The sequence below is a fragment of the Haemorhous mexicanus genome, chromosome 10 (genome assembly GCF_027477595.1).
Source record: "Haemorhous mexicanus isolate bHaeMex1 chromosome 10, bHaeMex1.pri, whole genome shotgun sequence".
In the NCBI taxonomy this organism is placed as follows: domain Eukaryota; kingdom Metazoa; phylum Chordata; class Aves; order Passeriformes; family Fringillidae; genus Haemorhous; species Haemorhous mexicanus.
Window position 1 is genome coordinate 12,474,043 of NC_082350.1, and position 24,348 is coordinate 12,498,390.

The window sequence follows — 24,348 nt, forward strand, 5'->3', positions numbered from 1 at the left end:
CAGTGCATTTGTCTTAAACATTACTCATCATAAGTCAACATTTGTGAAACTAAATAGTCTTGGACTGGGAAATGGGAAAAGAAACTAAGCCAGCTGCAAAACCCTATTCATAGCACTATCAAGAAATATACTTGGAAATTGTAAGGATGCTCTTATTCCATAAGCAGTTTATTTTCCTAGGTTTTCCTTGTGCTTCCAACTTCTGTGTTTTTCTCTTGCTCTGAGGATAGGCTTCAATCATGTGCTGAATCTTATTAATATGGCTGGGTGGTTGAACAACAATTTCATGCAGCTTTTCCAGTAACCTTGCAACAACTGGTTTTGTGGAAGCAAATTGTTTTATACTGTACTTTTAAGCTGTCAGAATGATAAATAGCAAGCCCAAAATATTTTGTTAAATATTGAGACTTCATTTAAAGGCTGGAAAAAATGTGTAGAACAATATTGCTTTTTCTCATTTCTTTTAAAAGCCAGGCATTTGAAACCTTTATTCCTAAGTCTCTTAGAGAAGCTTCTCAAGGGTAGCTTTTTAACACTAATGCAGAATTTCTCATACATCACAAAATGTTTTCTGTTCTGTCTCCTGTATCAGCTCAGCTGAAAATTTTGCAAAAATCCATTGCACATTTGCAGATTTTGTATTTTGTCTTAGCAGATAATCTCTAAAAAATCTGTTCAGTTTCTCCTTTACTGTGTTCCCACAGCTGCAAACAGCAATACTTTTAATATCTGAGTACTCTTATTGACACTTTCAACATAACAAAACCTGGACAAATCTATGGAAGGTAGGCTAGCTTTGAGATTAGACTGTTTTAATTAGAAGGTAGGACTAGAAGACCTCCAGCCATCCCTCCAAATCAAAATGATTCTGTAATTCTTTGATTCCAAAATTGACTGAGCCTGCTTCCCAGACTTTGCTATTTGCTCTAACTCTGGGCTTTAAATCTCACCTCTGCAAATTCAAGTCAATTTTTTGGTATCTGGTTTTTTGGAGTTGTATTTATCGTGAGCACTTCATTGGTATCACATAAACAGTATTTATATGGCCAAACTGGAACACTCCATTCCCCATATCTTTAAAGGGGGCTAGGTCACACATGGAAGGGAGGTTGTGATTATTATCTGGGAGGCTCCAGCAGCTCTCATATCAGCAAGCAACAGGTGGTGCCCTGAAGATCAGAGAGCATTTTCCCAGTCTTTTCAGTAACCTTAATTATAAAGTTTGTGATCTCAACCTAGGAAAACCAGCTACTAAAAAGCTACAAGGGATCTCAGGGGCTGACTTGGACTTTGATTGACTTGTGATTATCAGAATATCAGGTATTTAACAGCTAAGGGAAGGAAAAAAAAAAAAACCCCAAGAACAGAGACTTAGAACATTTCTATGGCATATACAGTTCTTATTTTCTCTTCTGACTCTGAAAAAGTAATTTATTTGAAATGGTTACCTGGATCTGTGGCAGACATCAGCGATCCAAAAAATAAACAGTCAGTGAAGTGGAATTCCCATTGCTTTAACTGGCCAATGTGTACCATGGCTTTCACAAAGCCATACATTATCAACCTGTCAGGGCAAGGATAAGACTGGTATTCAGACAGAGTAGGTAATATTTATGTTTAATTTACAGTTTTAAACAGGTTCTTATTCTCTTCAGCTTCTTTTCATTGAATGTATATCACATGAATACTGAACATATACTGGTACCATATAAAAATTCTATTTCCTGTTCAACTGTTAAATATTGTATTGAAATGTCAGAGACAATTCCAAATCAAAGGTTTTCTGGGTAATTTTCATCTGCTGTTAGCAGAGAACAATGGTTTGGGCTGTTTATTTTTCAAAAGGAAAGATAAGGTAAGCTTAAGAAGACATTATTAAGACAAATTTGTCTAATGTAGAACATTTAAACAAAGGCAGTTCTACTATCAGCTCTGTGGCTTGCTCTGTATTTCTAAATGAATTGTGTTATTCTGTCAGCTTTTAAATGTTAGCAGCACTCAAAGTTCCACATAAGGTCTCTAAGTGGGCATATTTAACAACTCACAGTGACAGTGAGCCACCAAAAGTCACATTTCAAAATGCACTGCTACAGCCTCACTAGTTTCACAGGAAATGTTATCTCTGGTTTATGTAACTAGACAGTGCTCTCTGAGATGTGCATTCCAATTAGAATCTTGAAATAACTTGGAAAAAAAGAGATTCACTTGTTGTTAGAACCTGTTGCAGATTTTTACAATATTATTCATGTTCAGTCTAGTTAATAATAAACCCCATTGCATTCAATGCCTGTTCCATAAACACAGAAATTGACAATTGTGCTCTTCTAACTTCAGGCTCTAAACCAGTCATTTAAACAAATTCCATGCATGCTCATCCTGAGCTGGGTTTTGCCCTCAGCTTTCCTCCTGAGGAGCTCCTGAAGTCGCAGGAACACGGACCCGAGGGACAGATGAAGTGCAATTAACAAACAGCCTGAGAGTTAATTACAAATGGCTTTCAGACACTGCAGCAAGCTCGCTGTGCCGCACAAGGAGAGAAGCAGAGAGGTCACCACAGCCTTCCCCAGTGGCCCTGAGTATTTGTGTAGATATTTACAGAAGTTCTCTAGCAAACAGCTCACCAGCAATCACCCTACACCACTGCATGCAGCTCTGGGTCTCCTTGATTGATGAGCTCACTTTCTCTCCCTTCCCAAAGAATAACGACTCAAGACCTTGCAGTGAACTTTGTCTCTTTATCCCCAGAAAAATTTGTCAGCTCTGAGGAATGAGTGCTTCAAAACCTGACTGTGGTGCTGCTCTCCCAGTTTTCAATTGTATCCAGAGCCACAGTAATGGAAGTGAGCACAGCCAGGTCTTTTAGAAATTATTGTCTAAAGCTACTTGCAGGTTTGACCAGAAACACTCTTCTCCCTCATTTAAAAATATTTTAAAATAGTAAATAAAAATAAGCTCTAACTATTTGGCAAATTTAGTACTGATAATTCTACATATTGAAAAGATGGATCCCAGTGGATACCTGAGCTCCCAATGGGCAGTGATACTGCACATCATCCAGTAGAACCCAACACAGCTGTTCTTGCTGGAAACCCAAGAAGGAAAGCACACCCCAAAGACAGCAGGACATGAATCCCAAGGAAATGTTCTGCTGTGATGCTACTACTGCTATTATAAAGTAGAATAGGGGAAAAAAAAGTCTTGATTTTCAGAGCTGCTGTCATTTAATTTGATACATTTTGTATATTTTTAGCAAGTTTACACCAAATTTCAGTAAATCAGATTGCTTTAATAATCAAGTATCCATTTAATATGTGTTAAAAAAATTGTGAAATGTCTATTAGTAAGCTGTAAATAAATCAAAGCATCAGTGACTTGGAATTTCCTGTGGGATGTTCCTGTCCCATGGGAACATGTTCCCACCCAGTGCTCACTGCTGACACAGAGCAAGCTATTGACACCAATGGAGTTAACATAAGAAGCTCTGAATCTGTTGAGTAGGATAGCACTTCTGTTTCCAATTCCTGTCTGTGAAATTATCTTTTTTACTGATAGAGAATGCTACATTTTATTTTTCATTGTTTTAGAATTTCAGAACTGAGATCTTCAGGGCAGTGTAAAGGAAACAGAACTTGAGTGGCAAATCAGTTGAAAATCTGAGTCCTCAGAGCTGCTGCACTTTGATCCACAAAGCCTCTTAACTCCCAGGAGGTTTTTGGGGGGTTTGTCCAGCACTGTGTGTGTCCAGCATGTCCTGCTTGTCTAGAGATCCTCTGGGATTCACAAACTGAAGAATGACCTGTCTGCCAGTGGGAACTGCAGGGACACCCTGACTCTCACAAAGCCCAGAGCTGCAGGAAAAAGAGGTGGCTCCACTGTGCAGTCCTTTTCATTCCACTCTGATAGAGCAGGACATGTGAGCCTCAGAGCTAAACCTTGCTTCACCCCGTTGTCCTTTATTTTTCCTACACTGAGATACCAAGCAGGGTCCCAGCTCCTACAAGCTGCTCCACCTTGCTCACAATGAGCCATTATTCATTAAATCAGGCAGCTGGAATGTGCATGGATGTGACAGTGTGATGTGGTACCAGGTGCCATGGGTCCTCTCCTGGGTGATGGAAGTCTGACCTTAAACCTACACTTTGAAGTCAAATTCTTTCCCCTCTGCCCCTCTAGCTCTGTGCAAGTGTCTTGAATTCTCCTAGGTGACAAACTATGCCAAACAATGCAAATTTTTTTTGCATTTAGGTATGTATGTCTGTTCTAGAAGCTACATAGACTCAGTACAGAGCAGGGAGTTGATTTGGAATTGTCCTGCCTCCTTATCACTTCTTTCTGTCATGGATAAATCTTCAAATTCAGCAATGTACTTTTGTGAGCAGAAAGTAGATTATCAGAAACATTATACTTAAGAAACAAATTGCAGCTAAATTGATCAGTAATTGAAAGTTGCTGAAAACTTCTCAGTTGGACTTAGTGATGGTTTGGTTCTTCAGAAAATGTTTGTGAATAACTGATTTGTCATAGACTTGGAACTGTCATAAAGTAAGAAAACAGAAGAATAAAATGCAGATTAGCTTTGCAGCAGGGGCTCTGACATTTTCTCCACCCAAACATATTTTTAAAGTCTGGGGAGGAGCCCATCAAGTTAGAGCAAGTATTTTACCACTTCAGCAGGAAAAGAGAAAAACAGTAATGTAATGTAATGAAATGAAACACATGAGAATTCAGAACTCTCCAGATTACACAAGTCTGGCACTTAGAAAGTGCCTCATCACTAAAAAATGCTCCATAGAATGCTGTCATTACACAGTAGAGGAGACACCATATAAATATTTGACTTGCTGAAGAATCTTCTGGGAAACTGAACTTTAACTACCACAATTTCCAGTATGAACCAGCAAGTGAACCACACAAACCACACAAAATCTCAGCCCAACAACACAAAACCCCCCTTTAAACTGAAAAAACTAACAAAAATAAAAGTCAACAACAGACACTGAAGAACTAGGACAAAAGCTCTTTAAAGCTTTAATTATTCTGAGCATTAGGTTGTCCTTAGATTTTTGAAGCCAGACTGAATTTTGAAGCTTGTTAGTGTAAAAAAGTGGGGGTGCAGAATCTCCATTTGTGCAGGGTCCATTTTTTTTTACTAGCACAGTTCTGCTATGCACTGAGGAAAGGAGTTTGGAAAGCACACTGGCTGTCTGTGTACTGCTGGAAGGTTCCAGTGAGTTTGTTTATAAATCTGCTCTCCAGGAAGGCTTCTCTGGGACTGGGACGTCCCTGGACTAGCTGCAGTTTACATGTAGAGGGGAAAAAAGAGAGCCATCTCCAAAGGCCTTTAAAGAGTAATTACTACACACAAAACTTTCTAAATGTTCAGGAAGAGCTTTAGATGCAGCTCAAGAGAACTTTTTTTTTTTTTTTTTTTTTTTTTTTTTTTTTTTTTTTTGCAAGTCTTTCCTTTAGTAGCGTCTGGTTTTAAGGGATCTGAAAAGAGAGAGCAAAATTGCTTTGGGGGTTTTTGGGAAGGTCTTGTCAGAAAGCTCTCTATAGCAAAACCACTCTTCAGCAAACTGCCAGTGGAAGAGAGATAATTGGTAGTTTTGGAGCAGGGGAAGTGGGGTATGTCTGATGCAGAATGGGGAGGCTGCAGGAAAGATGCAAAGGACAGAAGCATTGCAAGTAGTCACAAACAGGATCAGAGCACACTGGGAAGAGAAAAGATACCACAGTCTTCAAGACAGGGAGGCAGAAAGCCTGGCAAGAGTTTTGGTCCTCTGGGTGGCTAAGAAAGGCCATGAGAGCAACAGGCAGTGAGCACAGCACACCCAAAGGCAGTCAGACAGCAGAGGCTGTGCTGCTCCCAAGGCAGCCGGGGAAACCAGCCTGGGAGCAGCACTCCTGGCAATCTGAGACTGCAGGGGGGTCCAAAAGAACTGCTGAGAGCAGCTATGAACAGTGCACAAAGGGGACAAGATGACAGTGCATAAGGTACCTTAGGTACATGTGAGATGTGACAGATGCAAATTGAGAAAAAATCCTTTAAATCCCTTGTGGTAAAAATATGCCTCACTGGTATAGTCAGGCAAGAAATCTGCCTCCTAAAAATCCCAGCCACACCTTCAGCTTGCAGGACCTGGCATCACAGCACCTATTCCTCTGCAACAGAACAAACTGAAAAAATTGTGGCAATAAATACATATAGGCAGGTTAGTTTATAGGCTACTGTTTCTTTGAAAACGAACTGCATCCTCTCATGCAAACTAAAATGGGGAAACCTACCAGTTCTAAAAGAATCTACTCCTAATTTAAAGCTCTAAGGGACATAAATAGAATGTAACAGCGCCTGCTAAGTGAAGATATACAGCACACACACATGCCCTGTATCCTCAATACAGATAGCCCCATCTGCCTGATGATTTTATCAGCAGTTGTATTTTCTTCAGCTTTGTTATTCATTGCATTATCGCTGCTGAATCTCACCATGGGTCTTTATTGTGTTAAAGGTTTTAAAAACATAATTCCAGATTTAAAGTGTTTGTGCAGTTATGCTGTGTAGCATGGAAGAGACTTGTAATTTACATCTTTCTTGCCAAATATGTTTTCTAGCCTGCAGAGAATTTTTTATCTCATAGTCTAACTCCCTAAAGAATCTTGCCCTATCTAGGCATGATTATCTTGTAGCTTGAAGCCAGCTGAACGTAGCTACAGATTGTAATCATGCAAGTAAAAGATGAAAAAATATTTCTTCCTTCACATTTCTTCTTCTTCACAAGGAGTAGTGATATTAATAAACCAACAATAGGAAAAGGGGATGATTTTATTCGCACTTGTATCTGAATTAACATAGTGATTGACTGATACCATAGTAGAAATAAAAAGTCATTTTTCAGAATTTAAAATATATGCTGAAAACCACAAATAGTAAAGATGAAAATTAAAAACTTATTTATTTATTTTGCTCTTTCTGTTTCTAACATACCAATATATTTCTATAGCTTTTTCCACACAATAGAATTCTTCACATCAAATGCTCTGGCTGCAGCGGTCCGTTATTTCAAATTGCTCTGTGTGCTGCTACTTCCTTCTTTTAGTTCTCTTTTAAATCAGTTTTGTCACTAGAAAGGGTAGTATCATGAGCTTTTCTCCAAAAAATCATTTTCTCCCTAATCAAAGCAGGAGAAAACCTCACTGAAGTGTGTCAGGTAACAATAAAGCAATAGTAACATTACCTGAAGTTATTCTGTGTAAATCACACAAGAAGAAAACCCCTCTGGCAATGGAAATAACAGAGATCAGAAGAGAGCCCGGCTTACAAATCACTGCATCCCCAGTGACCTGGGGCACAGTGGCTGTCCAACAGCTGAGCATTAGAACTACAGAGCTGCAGCTCTCCCAGAGCTTCAGCACCAGCAGGTCTGACACAGCTCCAGGGAGCCCTGCTGGGCTCGGCAGCCTTGGCTTGGCTTTTCCCAACGGGCACTGCCAAAGATCTATCACAGAGATTTTGGAGGCAGTCACAGATCATCTTCTGTGTGCTTCTTACATCAGAGGTTGGGATGGGAAGGCTAAATGGAGAGAAACACACTTTGCACCTCAGAGATAGGGAAAGAAAGGCTGTGTTCCTGTTACCTTGGCTCCACAGGTAGCTCCTCAGACAGTCCTATGCTACTGGAGCTTTGGGAAAGTGAGGCTGTTCAGAGTTATTCACTCAAGCAAACAGGTATTGAATGTAAATAAAAAATCCAGCCAATGTTTCTATATCAGTCAATTTGGGGGCCACTGGTAATAGAAAAAGTGAAGAGATCTGAAAGAGGCTTCAAAATGGCAGAGCTGTCATGCCCTGTTTTTTCATTTAAAGGACGACCAACCATGTTTGTGTTCAAGGCTTTAGGACTGGCTTGAACAAGATTATGCAGAAGGCCTGAGTGCTCAGAAAGCCTCAGTGTCTGAGCCTTTGCTTAACTAAAAATGTCTTCCTATGGATTTGTCCTCATGGAAGTAAAGAATGGCTACATGTCAGTATGAATTTTATTTTGGTTAGTCTTCTGTAGTACATTCAACCATGGGTTGAATTATTGAAATATAGAGTTGTTTTCCTTTAAAATGGAAAAAACCATTTTGCCTGGGTTCAAAATTTCAAGATATAATTGTAGATTTTGCTGGTAAATGCTAACAGTGTAGCAAAAGTAAGGAGTGAAAAAAAGGGGATAAGGTGTGAACACGCATGAGATGAAAGTTAGCTGAGGTCACCAATCTTCACTGGAAACTGTCAATAAGTGGTATTTCATGGTTGGTTTTTTTTTTTTTTTTTTTAATTTCTTATCTCTTTTTTCAGCTGACTTTCAAATAGCCCTTACTCTCTCAGAGGTTTACAGCAATGTGCATCACAGACACAGAAACCAATTCACCACCACTCACGTCTGCACACTATAATTTATTGTATTTTTAATATTTCTCTAATGAGTATACCACAGCTTCAGGATCCCGTGTTCCTGAGCTCCACTTAAATTAGAGCCATTATGCATTATATGCAGAACAACCTGAACCCCTGCAATGGAAAACCTGCACTTGATCTCAGAGTGCTGAGTAAAATGTAATAATTACTTGGGTAAATGAGCCATGAAACACTGTCAGCTGTACTGTGTCCCAATCATAGTGCCACTTAATATTTTATTGCACTACACAAATTTAAACATTACCTCAAGATTTACTTTACTCAGTGTTATAAACTGAGAGAACCTTTGAAAAGGGGATGAATTGCTGACAGTCTTACATACTTTGAGACAGATATCCTCATGACAGTAAAAATTAAATCTAGAAAAAGCAGACATAAGATTTTCCAGATACAAATAATGTAAATTATTTTAGAAATTCCTGATTCACCATTTTACAGAAGGTGGTGACGTTTTAAAAAAATATTAGTGACACAAAGATACTTTCATTAGGGAAGGACTGAAGGACTGAAAATACCCAGTTTACAGAGAGAAAAAAAGGCAGTGATTGTATTATCTACAGGAGTTAAATGTAATTAAATGTCAATAACTCAGAGTTCTCAGATCACACAGCTGTTGTCACATCCTGAGCTAACACACAAAGTCAGTCAGGGCTGGGTAAATTGGGTTCACTGGTTAATTGGCTCATTCAGTCAGTCAGCAATGAATTCCCTTCACCAGTGACATACTCCAGTGATTACCATAATTCTAGCAATCAGAACATGCAAGGTTTTTCTTTACCTACAAGAAGTCAACATTCTGAAGAATTTAGTCTGGTCTAAATATTTAGGGGTTTTCTAAGTTCAAGAAAACCTGTTGCAGCTCATAAAATTGCCTCCAATATGAGAAGTTTCTCTCTAATTCTCAGCTGAGTGGGTGCTTTGCATTCTGAAATGTTAAGGCCCCTAATCCCATCCCATTATCAATATAAATGTCTGACTTTAATATTAAAGACTGCTAAATCCATGGCTTTAACCACATCTGATAGCACTAAGTGTCTCAGATTAGCTGTGGACCCAGAACAAAACTTTGTATCTGTTTTCTTCACCTTTGAAACTTCAAATGTGCCAACATATATCACATCACTGTGTATCACCTTATTACTATATTGACACAGGGATATATAAGGATAATTTTGTCTTTTCAACCTCAGGAATATTGTATGTGTGAAGAAAACTCCATGAGTTTTCTTCAGCACTCCTCATGACAGAAAAATCCTACTTTCAGAAATAGTTTTCAGGACAGTCAAGAATGTCAAAATAAAGACCTGTCTATGGAAAGTCCTCAAACCTTTCAGATCTGAGTGACTAAAGGAAAAAAACAAGTCTGATCCAGCAGAAATTCACAAGAAAACTATTTTGAGTCAAGAAAGTGAGAGCCAATAGTGTTTTGAACTCCCTCTCCAAGAATATAAACATTGCTGCATCCTAACCTGCTATCAGTCTATGTTAAAGGCAGACTCATGCTTCTGGTTATTATTCATGCTGAACTAATTAATGAATTAATTCAGCTATTCTCTAAATTTCAGAATTAACTCTTCCAAAGATTCTGAAACAGCAACACTTTTGCCCCACATTTGAAACTACAGTGAAAGTATTGAATTTTACACATAAAACAAGAAAATATTTTCATGTAATATTTCATATCAAAATAGATAAACCCCATGATCTCATTTGCAAGGAACTTTACAATAGGTTTTCACTGCAGCACCTGATGTTTCCTGTAAATTAGCTGGAGTTATCATTAAAAGGTAATTAGGATCAGTTTGTGATTTCAGAATAATGTAAATTGGATTAGAGAATAGCCTACTGTAAAATAGGGCATGAAATGAACTATAAAGAAAAATGTTTGAAACAGTTTTATTATTTTTATTGGATTAGCTCAGTCAAATAGTAGTACAAGTAGCTCAAGAACAAAGAAAAGAGAATTCATACCTGCATTATAAATGAAGATTGCCAGGTACCCTTGACAGGCATTTAAGTTAGTGCAGTTTTCAAATGTAAAATTTATTGTTTGATGAAAAAATTAAATGTATTTAGGACAGAAAGGGATATTACCAAGGCTTGAGAGTTTCCAGGTGCCTCCCTGGGCTTGGTTCTGTCTCCCTTAGAAATAGGGGACACTTTGGAATATCAACCAACTTTAAAACACTGAAGTTCTACATTTCTAAATTAAGGTGTGGTTACATCTTGGGATTTGGATCTTGTGCCTTAGTAATTGAAATCTAAAACTGAGACCTCTGAAAGTGTGAGAATTTCTGTAACTGTATAGACAGGAAAAGAAACACATCCAACTTTTAACAAACATTTCAAGTTTGGGTTTATTTTTAAACAGAATCCTTGCTCTGATGAACAAAGATGGAGGTGAATGATAAAATTTCTTGTACCCAGGCTAGCTCCTGTTTCTAGGGATATAAGAGGATTGATGTGCAATGATGGTCATTGCTCAAGTGAAAATGGGTTTTTTTGTTTGGGAAAGAAAAATTAACTGATGGGCAAGCTTGCAGGTAGGCCTAAAGGGACATGAAACTACTGTGATGAACTTTCAGGAACAGAAACCTTCCAAGCCAATAAATAACTTCTCAGGGTGGAAGTATTTGTGGTGATATGATTCAGAATGAATCAGCAGCACATGAGCTTCAAAACATTTACCCTGTGGCAAGCAGGTTATCTCATGCTTATACAGTTATCCTTAACTGGTGTGCCAGATAGAAATGGTTTCTACTCTAGTAAGTGTGGCAGCAGGGTCCCAAGGAAGCCTGCTACTGTGCTATTGTATTTTCATTTTAAACACTCTTACTAATGGGTTTTGGCTTCTGAAGCTGTCATAATGAGTTTGACAAGTATCAGTGCCCTGCAGAGGAGGAGTCTGCTGGCTTGTGGGAGCTGCCTCTTCCCCACCAGACTGTGCTCTTGGATCACATGGATTCAGTTCCAGTAGAACACAAATATTTCAGTCAGCTCATTCACACAGTGGTGTTGGTTTCTCTCCATAGCACACAGTGTTTCTTCATTATAGTTTTGTTATTTTTATATCAAAGTGTATCAAATATGTATCTGTTCTTTAATTATGGCTAATTATGATAATGAGAAAGATGTGCAGATTATCTGACATTTTCATCTGATGCCTCAAAATGTGTATGGCAAAGACCTGGGCAGCTCTGGGAATGGGGGAAGAGTGAATTTGGGTAACAAGAAGGAAGTAAGACAAGTTATTTTCTAAGTTCCCTGTCCATTCTAGTGCCTGCTCCTCAGGCAGCCTCAGGGTTTATGCCAGTGACTGGCCTAAAAGGTCTGAAAAATCTCTGCCACATTGGTTACTTCAGCCTCAAGAGGAGCAGCAGATTCATGGTAAATCCCTTGGGGCAAAGACTCACAATAGCCAAACACGTGGAACGTCAGGCATTGCTGTTTGTGGAGAGTGTGAGGGGTGGGATGAGAGAAGCCATTCCCTAATCCTCTGTTTTAAGGGTGTTGTGAGCAAGTGGACAAGCTCCAGGTAGTGAATGAAAATGCCAATGAAAACATCCTGTCCCCACTACCAAGAAGGTTCTAGATATTCAGAGTGCAAGGTGCTTTCTGTCAGACCTAGACATACCAGGGGGATCCTCACAGGCTCTAACCACATAAAAAGCTCTTTGTAGAGTTCTTTTTTCCCATCTTTTACTATAGCTGACACTGCACAAAGCCCACCCACACAGCAGTACGTGTATGCTCTGTGGCTCTGTCCTGTATCCATGCTCCTCACTGACAACAGCCAAGGACAGACCCCATTTAAGCTTAGGAATTGCCAAAACATTTGGTTAGTTATTGCTAGCAGAAGGCAGTAGGTGGAAGTTATTTCTTATTCCTTCTGAGATTTAGGATATAAACTATAGGATCCTGTAGGATATATGATTGAACCTCCAGCATAACTCTACAGAAGTGTCAAGATCTACTTCACTCCCTGTCCAGGTTTTCATTTCCTTTTCCCTGAAGGCAGAAAAACCTTCTAAATAACTGTATTTTAGTTTTCTAGCACTGGGATGTGATAAGGAGACTTACACAGGCACAAGCTGGATGTATAAAAGAGAGTTTTACCACAGCATTCCTGAACAGTTTGTGGCAGTAACATCTGAAGGACAGACTGATTTGGTGCATCTCATGGAGGTCACTCCTCTAAGGAAAGCCCGTGCCCAGTTACAGGACACGCTGTTCCCATTACAGGATCTGTCATGATTGTTGTGTCCTGTTTAACAAACAAAGTTTCCCATTATGCAGGATGAGGTTTGATAATCTTTAAAATCCCAAGCTACTGCTGTAGCTTTTAGTGGAAATGATTAAATGGAAAATTGCCTTAAATGCTTCCTGGGTGAGGCGAAAGAATGATAATTAAATTCATTAAATGGAAATGCAGTTGTGATGCACTGGCTGCTTTCTCATGGAAAAATTTACTTTGTAAATACATGAAAAATGGACTGTTTTGATGAGAAAAGATAGAGATATTTGTTTAAAGGATTTTGACTTTGGAACAGGGCTAAGAGTGACAGTGGATTACAGGAGATAAAATTCTTAAATATGTATGTAAAAACATCATGGGACAAATTATTTTTGTCTGACTGACATACATTACATATCAAATTAAATGGAAGTGTAAACAAGACAAACATATAGGATTTGGCCAGATTACACAGCACACTTCTGTGCTGGGTGATTGGAACCAAGCAGCTATATCAGTCCTAAGAACTGCAGGACTAAGAACTAAGCTTACACTGTCCTTAAATTTCCAGGGTTTGTGAAGGCAGAACAAAACTACTGATCAGTAGAAAAGCAGGTGCAGCTCATTGGGATTCAGGGTAAATCTACAAATATGTGTCACACTGTGCAGCATCAGGATGTAGCAGTGGCTCGATAGTGCTTATCACTCTGATAAAAGCATGCAGAACAGGACATGAGAAACAGCCTACAGCCAAAACTGCTGGGCAAGTCTGGGTGAGGAAAATGCAGTGTGATTATTAAGGCCAAGGCTAGCATGGACGCTGGGGGAAATATCACTGTTCCTGCAAAGGTGTGTAAGGGGATCTTTCCACACCCATTATTTAGGGTTGTACAGTTCCAGAAACACAAACACCTTTGCATGTTACACGGGGCAGGATTTTGTGAGAGCTCCAGTTGCTGAAGCACTGACAAACACTGCTGTATTGTTTCCTACACACCAGCACTGCCTCCAAAACCTCTCCCCCAGCCCTCTGGTGATATGGGCCAGGGCATGGGTGAAGTGGCTTTGCAGTAATGCACTGCAATCAGACATAGACTTGACAAGAGGCTGGAAAATATTTTTCCAGCAATAGGACTGATTAGGCATTCACAACTAGAGCTGAAGCACTGTAGAAATGCAAATAGATTTGTTCTCTATAATGGCAGCAATTACTGCTTTGCTTCATCCTATAGCTGGATCAAAGCAGAGAGAAAAGGACTGACATTTTTGCACACTAGAATTGCTCCTTCATTCTTCCTGTGCTCCCAGGGTTTTAGGTATACTGGACAAAGCGGCCAAGAATGAACTGCAAAGTAGCCTTTTAGGGGTGGAATAATGAGCTCTACAGTCTAATAGCTCTTTTACTGCTCTAATTTCTATGCCTCCGTGATCTACTCCTTCATTTCATCACTTCAAAGATCAGAGAAAGATTATATTCTTAAATGAACAAGACTGAAGTACATTCCCTCATTGGGAGGACACCGAGACAAATTAACTGATACTACATCACTGAGCATGGCTTACCATGAGCTACAGTAACTTCTGGGACTGATTTCAAACAGCAGCTGCAGCCAAATTGGTTTAACACTGTGTTGGTGTTGTGTGATGGGATTTTGGTGGTGAGGGGGACTAAAGGGGTGGCTTAAAGGGGTGGTTGCTGTGAGAAGCTGCTGGAAGCTTCTCCTGAGTCTGATGGAGCCAATGGCTGCAGGCTCCAGGACAGACCTGCCCAAGGCTGAGCCCACTGGCAATGGTGGCAGCACCTCTGTGATGAGGTGTTTCAGAAGGGGCACAAAACCTGCACAGATGGAGACACAAGTGAGGGTATGGAGAGAAACAGCTCTGCAGACACCAGGGTCAAGGGAAGAGGGGCAGGAGGTTCTTCAGGCACTGGAGCTGAGTTTCCTCCTGAAGCTCATGGAGAGGCAGCTGTGACCCTGCAGCCCCTGGAGGTCCATGGAGGAGCAGAGATCCACCTGTAGCCCCTGTAGGACCCCATGGCAGAGCAGGTAGATGTGCCTGAAGGAGGCTGTGAGCCTGTGGGAAGCTGAAGCAGGGCAAGAATGTGAGGAATCCTACCCATGAGGAGGAAGGAGCAGCAGAGACAAGGTGGAACAGTGCGATGAAGTGACCACCACCCCCATTCCCTGTCCCCCTGTGCAGCCATGGGGAGAAGGGAGTGAATGTGGGACTCATTAAGCTGGGGAAAAAGAGAAGAGTTTTTTAAATATTTGTATTTTTTTCTCATTATCCTACTCTGATTTGATTGGCAAAAAGTTAAATGAATTTCCTCAAGTTGTGTGTCTTCTGCTGTGAAAGTAACTGGTGAGTGATCTCTCCCTGCCCTTATCCTGACCCAAGAGCTTGTCATTGTATTTTCTCTGCCCTGTCCAGCTGAGGAGGGCAGGGACAGAGCAGCCTTGGTGGGTCAGCAGGGTCAGCCCAGCCCAAGAACAGTTTAACAGAGGGTCTGTTTAGACCTCACTGTAAGCTGTAAGTTGCAGAAATATTTTTTCTCCTTTAATCTCATATGGACAACTGATTACTCAAAATGCTTGCCAGTAGCAGCTTTTCTGTAGGTTGAACCTCAGTTCATCAGATACTGCTCATGTCACATTAGAGATGTCCTTCTTAAATCAGGCCAGGCCTTCACACATGGAAAAGAATTTGGGACTACTCACAAAACTTAGGAGTGCTTCAGAATCAGTAAGCATTGCTTTATTCTGCCTGTTGGTATAGTTCCAGGTAATTAAGTTAGTAATTATTTCTGGATTTTCTTGACAAAACTTTGAAAACTGGTCTTAAGATCTCCACTTCCTTCAGTTTGGAGTTCTTGCTTTGTTAACTGTATATGATATGTTTCATATTAGGTTTCAGGTGTTTTTATACATGCAGCATTTTTTTTTCATGGCGGTCTCTTGTGTACAAGATCACTGGTCTATGGGAGCTGACAGAGATGTTACAGATTTACTCACACCCCCAAACTGGAGGCACCACTCCCTTGGGCTGAGCAAGGGGACAATGATGGCAATGTTTGCTCTGTTCCTGAGTGAGCACAGCAGAGCTGGCTGCAGGCAGGCAGTAGCACCAGCACCAGAGGTCAGGGGACACATCTGGATCCCACTGGCAGGCTGAGGAGCCGCGGGTGGGCAGTGCCTGTGGGATCCTGGGCTGGCCATGGAAGCCAGGCTGGGGAGCCCCAGCACACCGAGCCTGGATTTGCCTGGGGTGAGACACAGTGTCCATGGAAGGCAGGATCCTGCACCAAAGCTGGTCCCAGATGCCAGTCTGGCACCACCATGCAGATTATTGAACTGGCCTAAAGCGTCCCCTAGGATGGATTATTCCCAATTTTCCTGCTCTTCCCCGTCTTGTTGCAACTTGAGTCTGAAGAATACCTGTGCCTTGTTTGTCCTAGAAAGACTGTTTGTGCCTGCTTTTGCTGATTGAAAATATCCAATCTGAAATTAAATTTCAGAGCATGTTAGAACTTCTGAAGGATAAAAAAAATGGTCCAGGGGCTCCATTTACATTCACTGAAGCTTGAGTCTATTTGGTGGCACAGAAAGCAGAACTGCCTGCAACACCTTGCCAGGAGAAAAAGCACAGATGAAAGGAGGAATCACAGAACTAAGGATTTTACATTTCCATTGCACTTTGATGTTCAGCTCTTGCTGCCCTCCCTCCCTGAAGCAAGCTAACACCGCTGTGTGTGACTACACCCCTCTAAGTGCTTGAATCTGCCTCCAGGCGTTCTCCTCCCAGTCTTCCTGGATACATTTGAAAGATCATCTGCCTCCCCAGCACCTGTTCATGAGTGATGACGGTCAATGCTAAAGGGAGAGCAAGGGCATCCCAATGGCAATTTTATCAACTGGAAATCATACATGAGGCTTTCAAAACGGGTCAGCAAGAGGAAATTAATAATGGGTTAGAATATAATGTTCAAACAGATCAAAGAAGTGTGAGAAAGCAACTCAGACATCTTTTTAGAGGCAGAAAACCCTGCAGGAAAAGAAGTATGAAGGCACAGATACCTCAGCACAGCATCTTGGCACTGCACTGTTACACATTCCCTTGAGACAGCACAGCTTACATAGTATCACTATGGCAAGAAAAAAGTATTCCAGCAGGGATATTTGCTGAATAATACTGCAGTGTTTCCACCCCCGACATGTTAAAAATCTGGCAAAAGATAAATATTAAGTCCTTAGACAAGATTTTTATTAAATTACATAGCTTTTATTCTTTGGATTGTTCAGCTTTTAGTTTGCATCTGGATCATGTTTCTCAGTTTTTTGTCTTAATGAGGCACTAAAAAATAACTCAAAATGGTGTTTTTGTGCAACAAGAATATCCTCAAGAGTAGCACTATAATTAAAATATCAAAGATAAGGAGGTTTGCAAATATAGCCAGGTTTGATAACACAGAGGTGTGGCACTCCTCTGAAATGTGTTGCCCGGCTTCAGCCGTCTATCCTGGCTGTTCCCGAAGGTTTTTGTCCTTGTAACACAATGGGGCTAGTTGTTGAAAAAAGACATGTAGGCAGCGTGAATAATTAATTCTTTCAAAACAGAAGCCACACAAGGACCAGTAATGAGAAGAGGAAGAACACAGAGGAGAAAAAGTTTTGAACTGCAGCTACAGACACCTTTGTTTACAGCTCACAAGGAGCTAAACTCAAGGTGTGGCATTTTCTTCTCCTTGGCATAAAAGCTATTCCTGAGACTCTGTAATCAGGGAGAATATTATCTGAGAAGCTTTGTGGAACTGTTTGTCCTTCATGGAGCATTTGTGGGCAATTTTTGGGAAATGTGTTGAACTGCTACCAGTGCTCTATTGAAGTGGAAGGAGCCTGGATGCTCTGCAGCTCCCAGGTCAGTTTAATGGGAAAAGAGCCAGGTTTAAAGAATCTACAAGAAAAACTGAGGCACAGTGGAGAGATAATGATGTTCCTTGACTACTTGAATCACCACACGCTGTCAGCCAGAATGTGCTGTGAGGGACACCGAGGGAGTGCTTGGGGACTGCAGTGACAGATGGATTCCTAATTATATAAACTTCTGTCTTAGTGGAGTACCTGAACAGGACCCCCTACTGCCTGCCTGAGAACAACTGCTATTGCCCTACAGTAATGTTAGTGCATTTAAATCAGATAATTCTGATAGATAATTCTGATAGATAATTCTGTTTTTCAATTAAAAAATCCATATATATGTATATATATGTGTGTGTATATATATATATATATACACACACACACATACATACATGTATATCCTTGCATATAGAAGAGTTCTAAGTTATCTAGAACATCCATACCACTAATGAGAGAGTTTTGTGGGAAAGGAAGCTACTTTATATTACTGCATGTGTCTTGGCTCACTGGGAAAATACTACAAAATTTATGTGCTTACAATTATCATTAGATCCTAATTTTTGGCAGGTTTAACTACTACCTTCTCTTCCCATTTATTTTTAAGTGAGTTGTGAGTTCGTGAATGTGCCAGTTTGATGGCCCCGAAGACAGAGAGTGTCTGTTTGCCTAGAAAGGCAATATATTTACAACATTCCCTTCCCCAAACTGCTCCCGAAAGAGCGCTTCAGTGGCACACTTGAGGGGCTAACAAGAGGATCAGTAATGTAAAACCCGTCATCCTGCCAACATTACTAATGAGGCTGCAATTTGCCAGTGAGAGGTTGCGACTGTAATGGCTTTTGCAGTCTATTCCTTTTGCTGGGAAGGCATTGTAACAACTCCTGCAGGCTTCTGAGTCACTTCCAGTCTTCCAAGTGTTCCCATAAGTTGTGTAACTTTGTTAGTGATGTCCTTAAATCGTTGTGTCACAGCTCCAGTAACTAAGCCCCTACTTAGAAAACTACATGAAAACTTTTGAAAATCAGATTATTAACATTCTGATAATTCTGAAAGACTGGACAACAATTTTAGCTAAGAAACTCTGTTGTATGCCCAAGACATCTCTAGTTTTCTAATAATTGTTCATCAGAATTGTTTCATTTATTGAATTATTCTGAACCCCTGCGCAGATCAGTGTTGGAAAACTGACAAGTAAAGGATGACGCTTGTTTAGTAACTTGTAGTACACCCAATACAACCCGTGCTCAAAGTCCCAGAAAAGTGAAGTGAGAGCTGCAAGTGATGCTGCCGCAGACTTCTGGAAGGTGCTCTGTCACAAGATAAACAAGAGAGCCGGCGCTGGCTCCTCCTGATCTGGAGCAGGAGCGCATGCTGGATCTGCCTGTCCCAGACTAGGCCCCCGTGTGGCCTGGTGTCCCCAGGACCAGCCTAGAGAAGCCGTGAACAGCAGCCCCGGGCAGTTTCGAACTGCATTCAGAACAAATGAATGCAGTTTGCTGGCGATGAGCTCGGGGCGCTCCCCCAGCGCGGTTCGGCAGTGCCCCCGGCCCGGCCCAGCCGATCCCGGCCCGGCCCGGCTGCTCCCCTGGCTGCGGGCCCGGCCGCACGAGGGCGGAGCGCGGGCGCCGCCCGGTGGCTGCTGCGGGCACTGCGGGCCCCGGCCGCGCTGTTCACTGCGAGCACTGCGGCACGGGGCTCGGCCGGCTCCTTCTCTCGCCGTTTGTTTGTGTTTTAAAAGTAGTCGGGATGAGCTTTTTCTCCCCTCTCTGGCGCGTGGGAAGCAAAGCCGACGGCTCGGGTCTGACGGCGGAAGGAGTTAAAAGTGTGCGGCCCCAGGCACGCGTGCTGCGCGTTAAACTGCGATCAGCGGCGGAGCGGGAGCGCTCCGGGTCTGAGCGACAGCAGAAGTGAGGCTCTCGCACCGCTCTGCTGGGGGACCAGACACGAACGGGCCTCCGGCCACAACTGCGGGTGTTTGGGAAAGGTGCCGAAGTGCGATTAGGACAGGAAGGCGGATCCTGAGTAGCCTGTAGCCTTACCCTACAGCGACAAGGCTTCTGGCTCTGGTGCTGCTGGCCGGTGCCAGCCTCTCTGAGGATGCTCTCCCTTCGTGATACCCGAATTTCTCAGCCATCTGAATGTGACGGCAAAAGGCGCTTTTCAGATAGCCGCGGCTGAGCTGCAAACGCCGCAGCACAGCCCGGGCAGGGCAGGGCAGGGCAGGGGGCTGAGTTTCCCAGCTGAACAGTCGCACCCTGTAACCTGTCAGCCTGTGTTGTTCCACATCTAGAGTGAGATCAGTGTTCTGCTTCCTAGAAATCAAGCCCAGCTTAAAAGATATTTTAACGTCTTTGAATGAGTAGCAGGCGGGTTAGACAGCTACTGTGTATGCTTTAGCACAAACCATGGATTTCTGTACGGGCCAGACCACTTTCATAGGAAGATTACTGAAAGCTGATTAAGTCACCCATCTCGGAAGGACTTGGAAGGTGGCACAGCCTCCCTCCTGCTGGGCTCTGAAGGTAATGACCACTGGTTGGAAAGCCAGCTGCACCTGGGTGCTAATGCTGCTCCTCGGAGATGGACACCGAGGTGCATTCAAAATGTGACCAGCAGCCTCCACATAGCCTGCTCCAGCTTTTGAAGTAAGCCTTGTTTTTGTCAGGGGATTGGACCTAAGGTAAATTCCATCCTAAATTGTTTGTTGAGTGTGACAAAATAGTGTTGAAGAGCAATCTCACTCTGAATGTTATTCACAGGGCAAGAAACTGAAACCGGCTGTATTCACACCCTGATGAGCAACAGAGGGCAGCTGCATAAACCACATGACATGATCTGCTAGAGAGAACAACTTCAGATACCTTCCCTTCTTTCTTGCTTTCATTTTATGATGCTTATTTTTCATTGAGGTGCATAAACCCTCCCAAAATCAAATAAAAAGAGATCATTCACAGGGAACACACCTAATGTTTTCATGTGCAGTCCCACTTGGGTTAAATAAAATAGGCAAACAGAACTCCAAAAATTATTCCCATTCATTGGAAAATCAACTCTTTCCTTGTTTTCTTCAATGAGTGGGTAGTAAGGATGGAAGAAAGGAACGGGAACAATTAAAAAAAATGTTTTTTTCATTTGAAGTCTGAAGAATAACAACCCTTTCATATATCAACTAGGCAATGAAAAGGCATTGCTGGTGCAGTCTCTGTGCCTGTATGTGACCTTAAATTCTTGTTGCAGAGGTTTTGCTGTTACTCATTGTCTTTTTGCAGATCAAGTGTTAATTTGTTTCTTTTTTTTCACCAGTGACATCATCCTGCTCAAAATTTTCAGCGTGCACATAAAAGCCATATCAGAAATAAAAGCACCCATGCTTTCAATAATGGAGAGGTCAAAAAGGCAATTGTGGTCCTTTCACATTTCAGTTTTGGTTGCTGCTAAGCTTCAGCTGGAGAGTGGTTAGCTGGGGAGAGGCAGTGTTGCAAAGAGCAAGGAAGTGCCCAATCAGTGTATTACAAAAAGGAAAGTGATTTTTTTGCTTTTAAAGTTATGGAGCTGATTAAGGATTAAGGTTAATTAGCATTTTAAGAGCCATCTTCATGCATAAAGTACTTGCTTCAGAAGGAAGTGAAATAATCCTAACTTTTCTTCAGAAAGACCTTTTTATTGCAGATTCCATATTTCAACAAAAGGTGAGGAGAAAGAAAAATATCCTGCAAGCTACGTGTTGAGTATGGGGGGATGGAGACCAAGATAATTAAATCAGAAAAACTGGCAGAAAATTGAAAGTAGAAAAAGTCTGAAAGAGATGGGCTAGAGGCAGCAAATGTTCTGCTGTAAGGTTTGTTATTTACAGCAGCATAGAATTTAGATTAACTTATGTTAGAAAGGACCAGAGGATGTCTCTAGTTAAAATTCCTACTCAAAGCAAGGTTCAGCTATGAGCTCAAACCAGAGTAGTTGGGGCTTTAGCCACTTAGGTTGTGAACAACTCCAAGGATGGGGATTACACATACAGCATCTCTGGACAACCTGTTCCAATGCTTGAGTGTCCTCATGAAGAAAGAGCTTTTGCTTATATAAAGTCAAACCTTTTTAAAATACAGTTTATGTCTGTCAGTTTGGCCTTCTCATCATGTGCTCCTGTGAAGAGCCTGGCTTTTCTTTTTTGGTAATCTCCCCTCAAAGCCCCTCTTACTTAGGCTAAATAAGTTCAGTTTCTTCTTTATGGGGCACATGTCCCTGCCCCTGTCCATCTTGGTGGCCATCCAATGAACTTGCTGCAAGCTATCATCATTGTCAAATGTATGAAACACGGAGTCAAATGTAATGGAGTTCTTAGATGCTGGGAATTGGTTACATGACAAAGGTCACATAGACATGCTCTGGATAGCTGAGAATTGGAAAAGTACTGGCCCAGCTAATCTGGGCCCTGCACCTGCAAGGCCACAGTGGCCTTGGGTATAGCTGTAGTCTGATAACAAGATGATGTAGCCGAGAACAGAGCATGAGAAAAGGGAGATGTAAGCTGTAAAGAATGAAGAAGTAAGAATAACCAATAGACTGCTTAGCTTACAGAATATGCATGAGCTTATTACATGTTGTGCTTAAATGTCTGATGCTCTAATCAATAAACAAAGCTTGCTGATTCTCACATTGAGATGACCCGAGCTTCCCTCACTGTGACACTTAGACAATCAATATTTTAAGGAGAGCCAAGGCTAGGGACACACCTTATATGATTTATAATCAGAAGAAAAGCTCTGTGTACTATTTAAATGTCATCTGCCTCTCACTGTGTAGGATCTGGCTACCTGACCAGACAGCTTCTGTAGGTTCTGTCTCCAGTGAATGCAGCATCTGTCCCAGGGGCATCATGAAAACTGCTGTGTTTGCAGAACATTTCAGACCAGAACCAGTTGTGCTCAGTAAAAGACTTGTCAGATACAAAAGCACCATTTGATCAGAAGTGGGGTATGTAAAATGGTGGTGGGTGGGAGAACAAAGCATCCTTTGAGCTGGTGTATTAGGAATTTTTCAAGGTAACAGGCAGGAGATCTCAGTCACCCCCTCTCTGCCTGCTCCAATGAGCTACTTGCTGCCTTACACTTCCCAGTGTTGCTCAGCATTTGATCTAAAAGCAAACCTCTGAGTTTGAAGAGACTGCAGGTTGCAGGTAGCTCCATGCTACTGCAGTAGAATAGGGTTTTCCTCCTCTGTTTTAAATTTCTGTTGCATCTTTCACCACAAGGGACCTCAAAGCACTTTGCAACCAACTCACAAGTCCATGTGCTCCTGACAGAGGGCACACAGATGCCTGTTTTGACTCAGAAGGAAACGTGGCCTGGCTCACTGCCTAGCAAAGCCATACAGGTGTTTGTGGCCTGGAGCAGTGCACAGCCTGGGCTGGAGGTGCCTTCCCCAGTTATAGGCTTGGTGTGCAGCTTTCTCATGCAGTATGGGAAAATATCTGTAGGAGGTGAAAATGAACTAACACATCAGAGTCATTGCAGCTCCCTCTGCTTTCATCTCCTCTGTGGCCTGGAATTGGCCTGGAAAGAAAGGATGTACTGAGAAAGGCAGTGGATTTCAGGATAAGGGGCCATAAGGGATGCATATTTTCCATTTCACCAGCTCTGTAGAGATGTTTTCCCTGAAAGTCATTGTGGAGACTGCAAATGATGCCTCAGCCAAGGAAGCTTTTTTTGCACAGGTGTATAGATGATCTACGGCAAGAGAAAAAGGAGATTGGCAATCTTTGGGAACCACACTGCATGTTAATCCTTAAAGGATGCATGAACATCAGGGAAGAAGACATGAGAAGCTCTGTTCAAGAGTATTCATTCCTGCAGTTAAAACATTCAAGGCAATTGGGAAGACACTTTGTAAAAAAACTCCAGAACACCAAACAAAAGCCACACAAACAAACTTTTCCTTCTAGGATAGGGTTTCTTGGGAAATATCTGGACTTGAGTGTTTAGCCTGTTTTGCAACAAATGTAATTTGCATGTTTTTTAGAAGAGCACATGATTTAAATTCTTTGATGGATTCCTGGAGAACCTGCTGGCTATCAAATACCAAATTAAGCATACTTTTAATTTTAGATTAATCTCCTGCTATTCCAGGTTCTGTTTGTCTCTGCAGCCCCACACCTTTGGTGTTCCCTATCATACATTTATTTCCTTTGTATGCTGAGGGGTTCTTCTGGGTGATACAAATAATTACATCCTGCTGCTTGGCACATCTGTCTATGAGAAGAAAAACTGTTTTTTGCATGATCAGCTCTGCTGCAGTAAACAATGTCAGATGCTTATTGCAAAATAGCGACAAATTCTGGCTGAACTTGCAGCAACACGTGCTTGAAGGTATCAAAGTACTCTTGGAAGAACTTTCCACTGTGTGGGTGTCAGTGGTCTGGGAAACACTATTTTATATCAGTGTCTTGATTTAATCCAGCTTCTTATCCATAATTTCACATGTCATGCAAATAGGAGGTACTTTGTAAAATAGTTTATAACTTTTAGAACTCTCTGGGTTATGGCTATGAGGAAGCCTCTTCCCTCTCTACTCCCTGGGCAGAATTCCCCAACCCAAGTACCACAGTGGGTCTGTGTTTTCAAGCTTCTCTAAATTTACACTTTACAAACCCATTTTGGATTTACCACACACCTTTGAACAAAAGTGAGAAGCAGCAACTACCCCTTGTAACTGCAGCTCTGAGTTGCAGGTGGCAACTC

General features: G+C 41.6%; 1 protein-coding gene across 2 annotated transcripts in view; it reads right to left on the bottom strand.

Moving 5' to 3' along the window:
* Positions 1-24,348, bottom strand: part of SLC9A9 (solute carrier family 9 member A9) — a 174,133-nt gene that overhangs the window by 134,008 nt on the left and 15,777 nt on the right. For both annotated transcript variants that reach the window (XM_059855398.1, XM_059855399.1), the window contains exon 5: positions 1,449-1,564. In XM_059855398.1, coding sequence (XP_059711381.1) covers positions 1,449-1,564 — 116 coding nt within the window. The remainder of the gene's footprint in view (positions 1-1,448; positions 1,565-24,348) is intronic.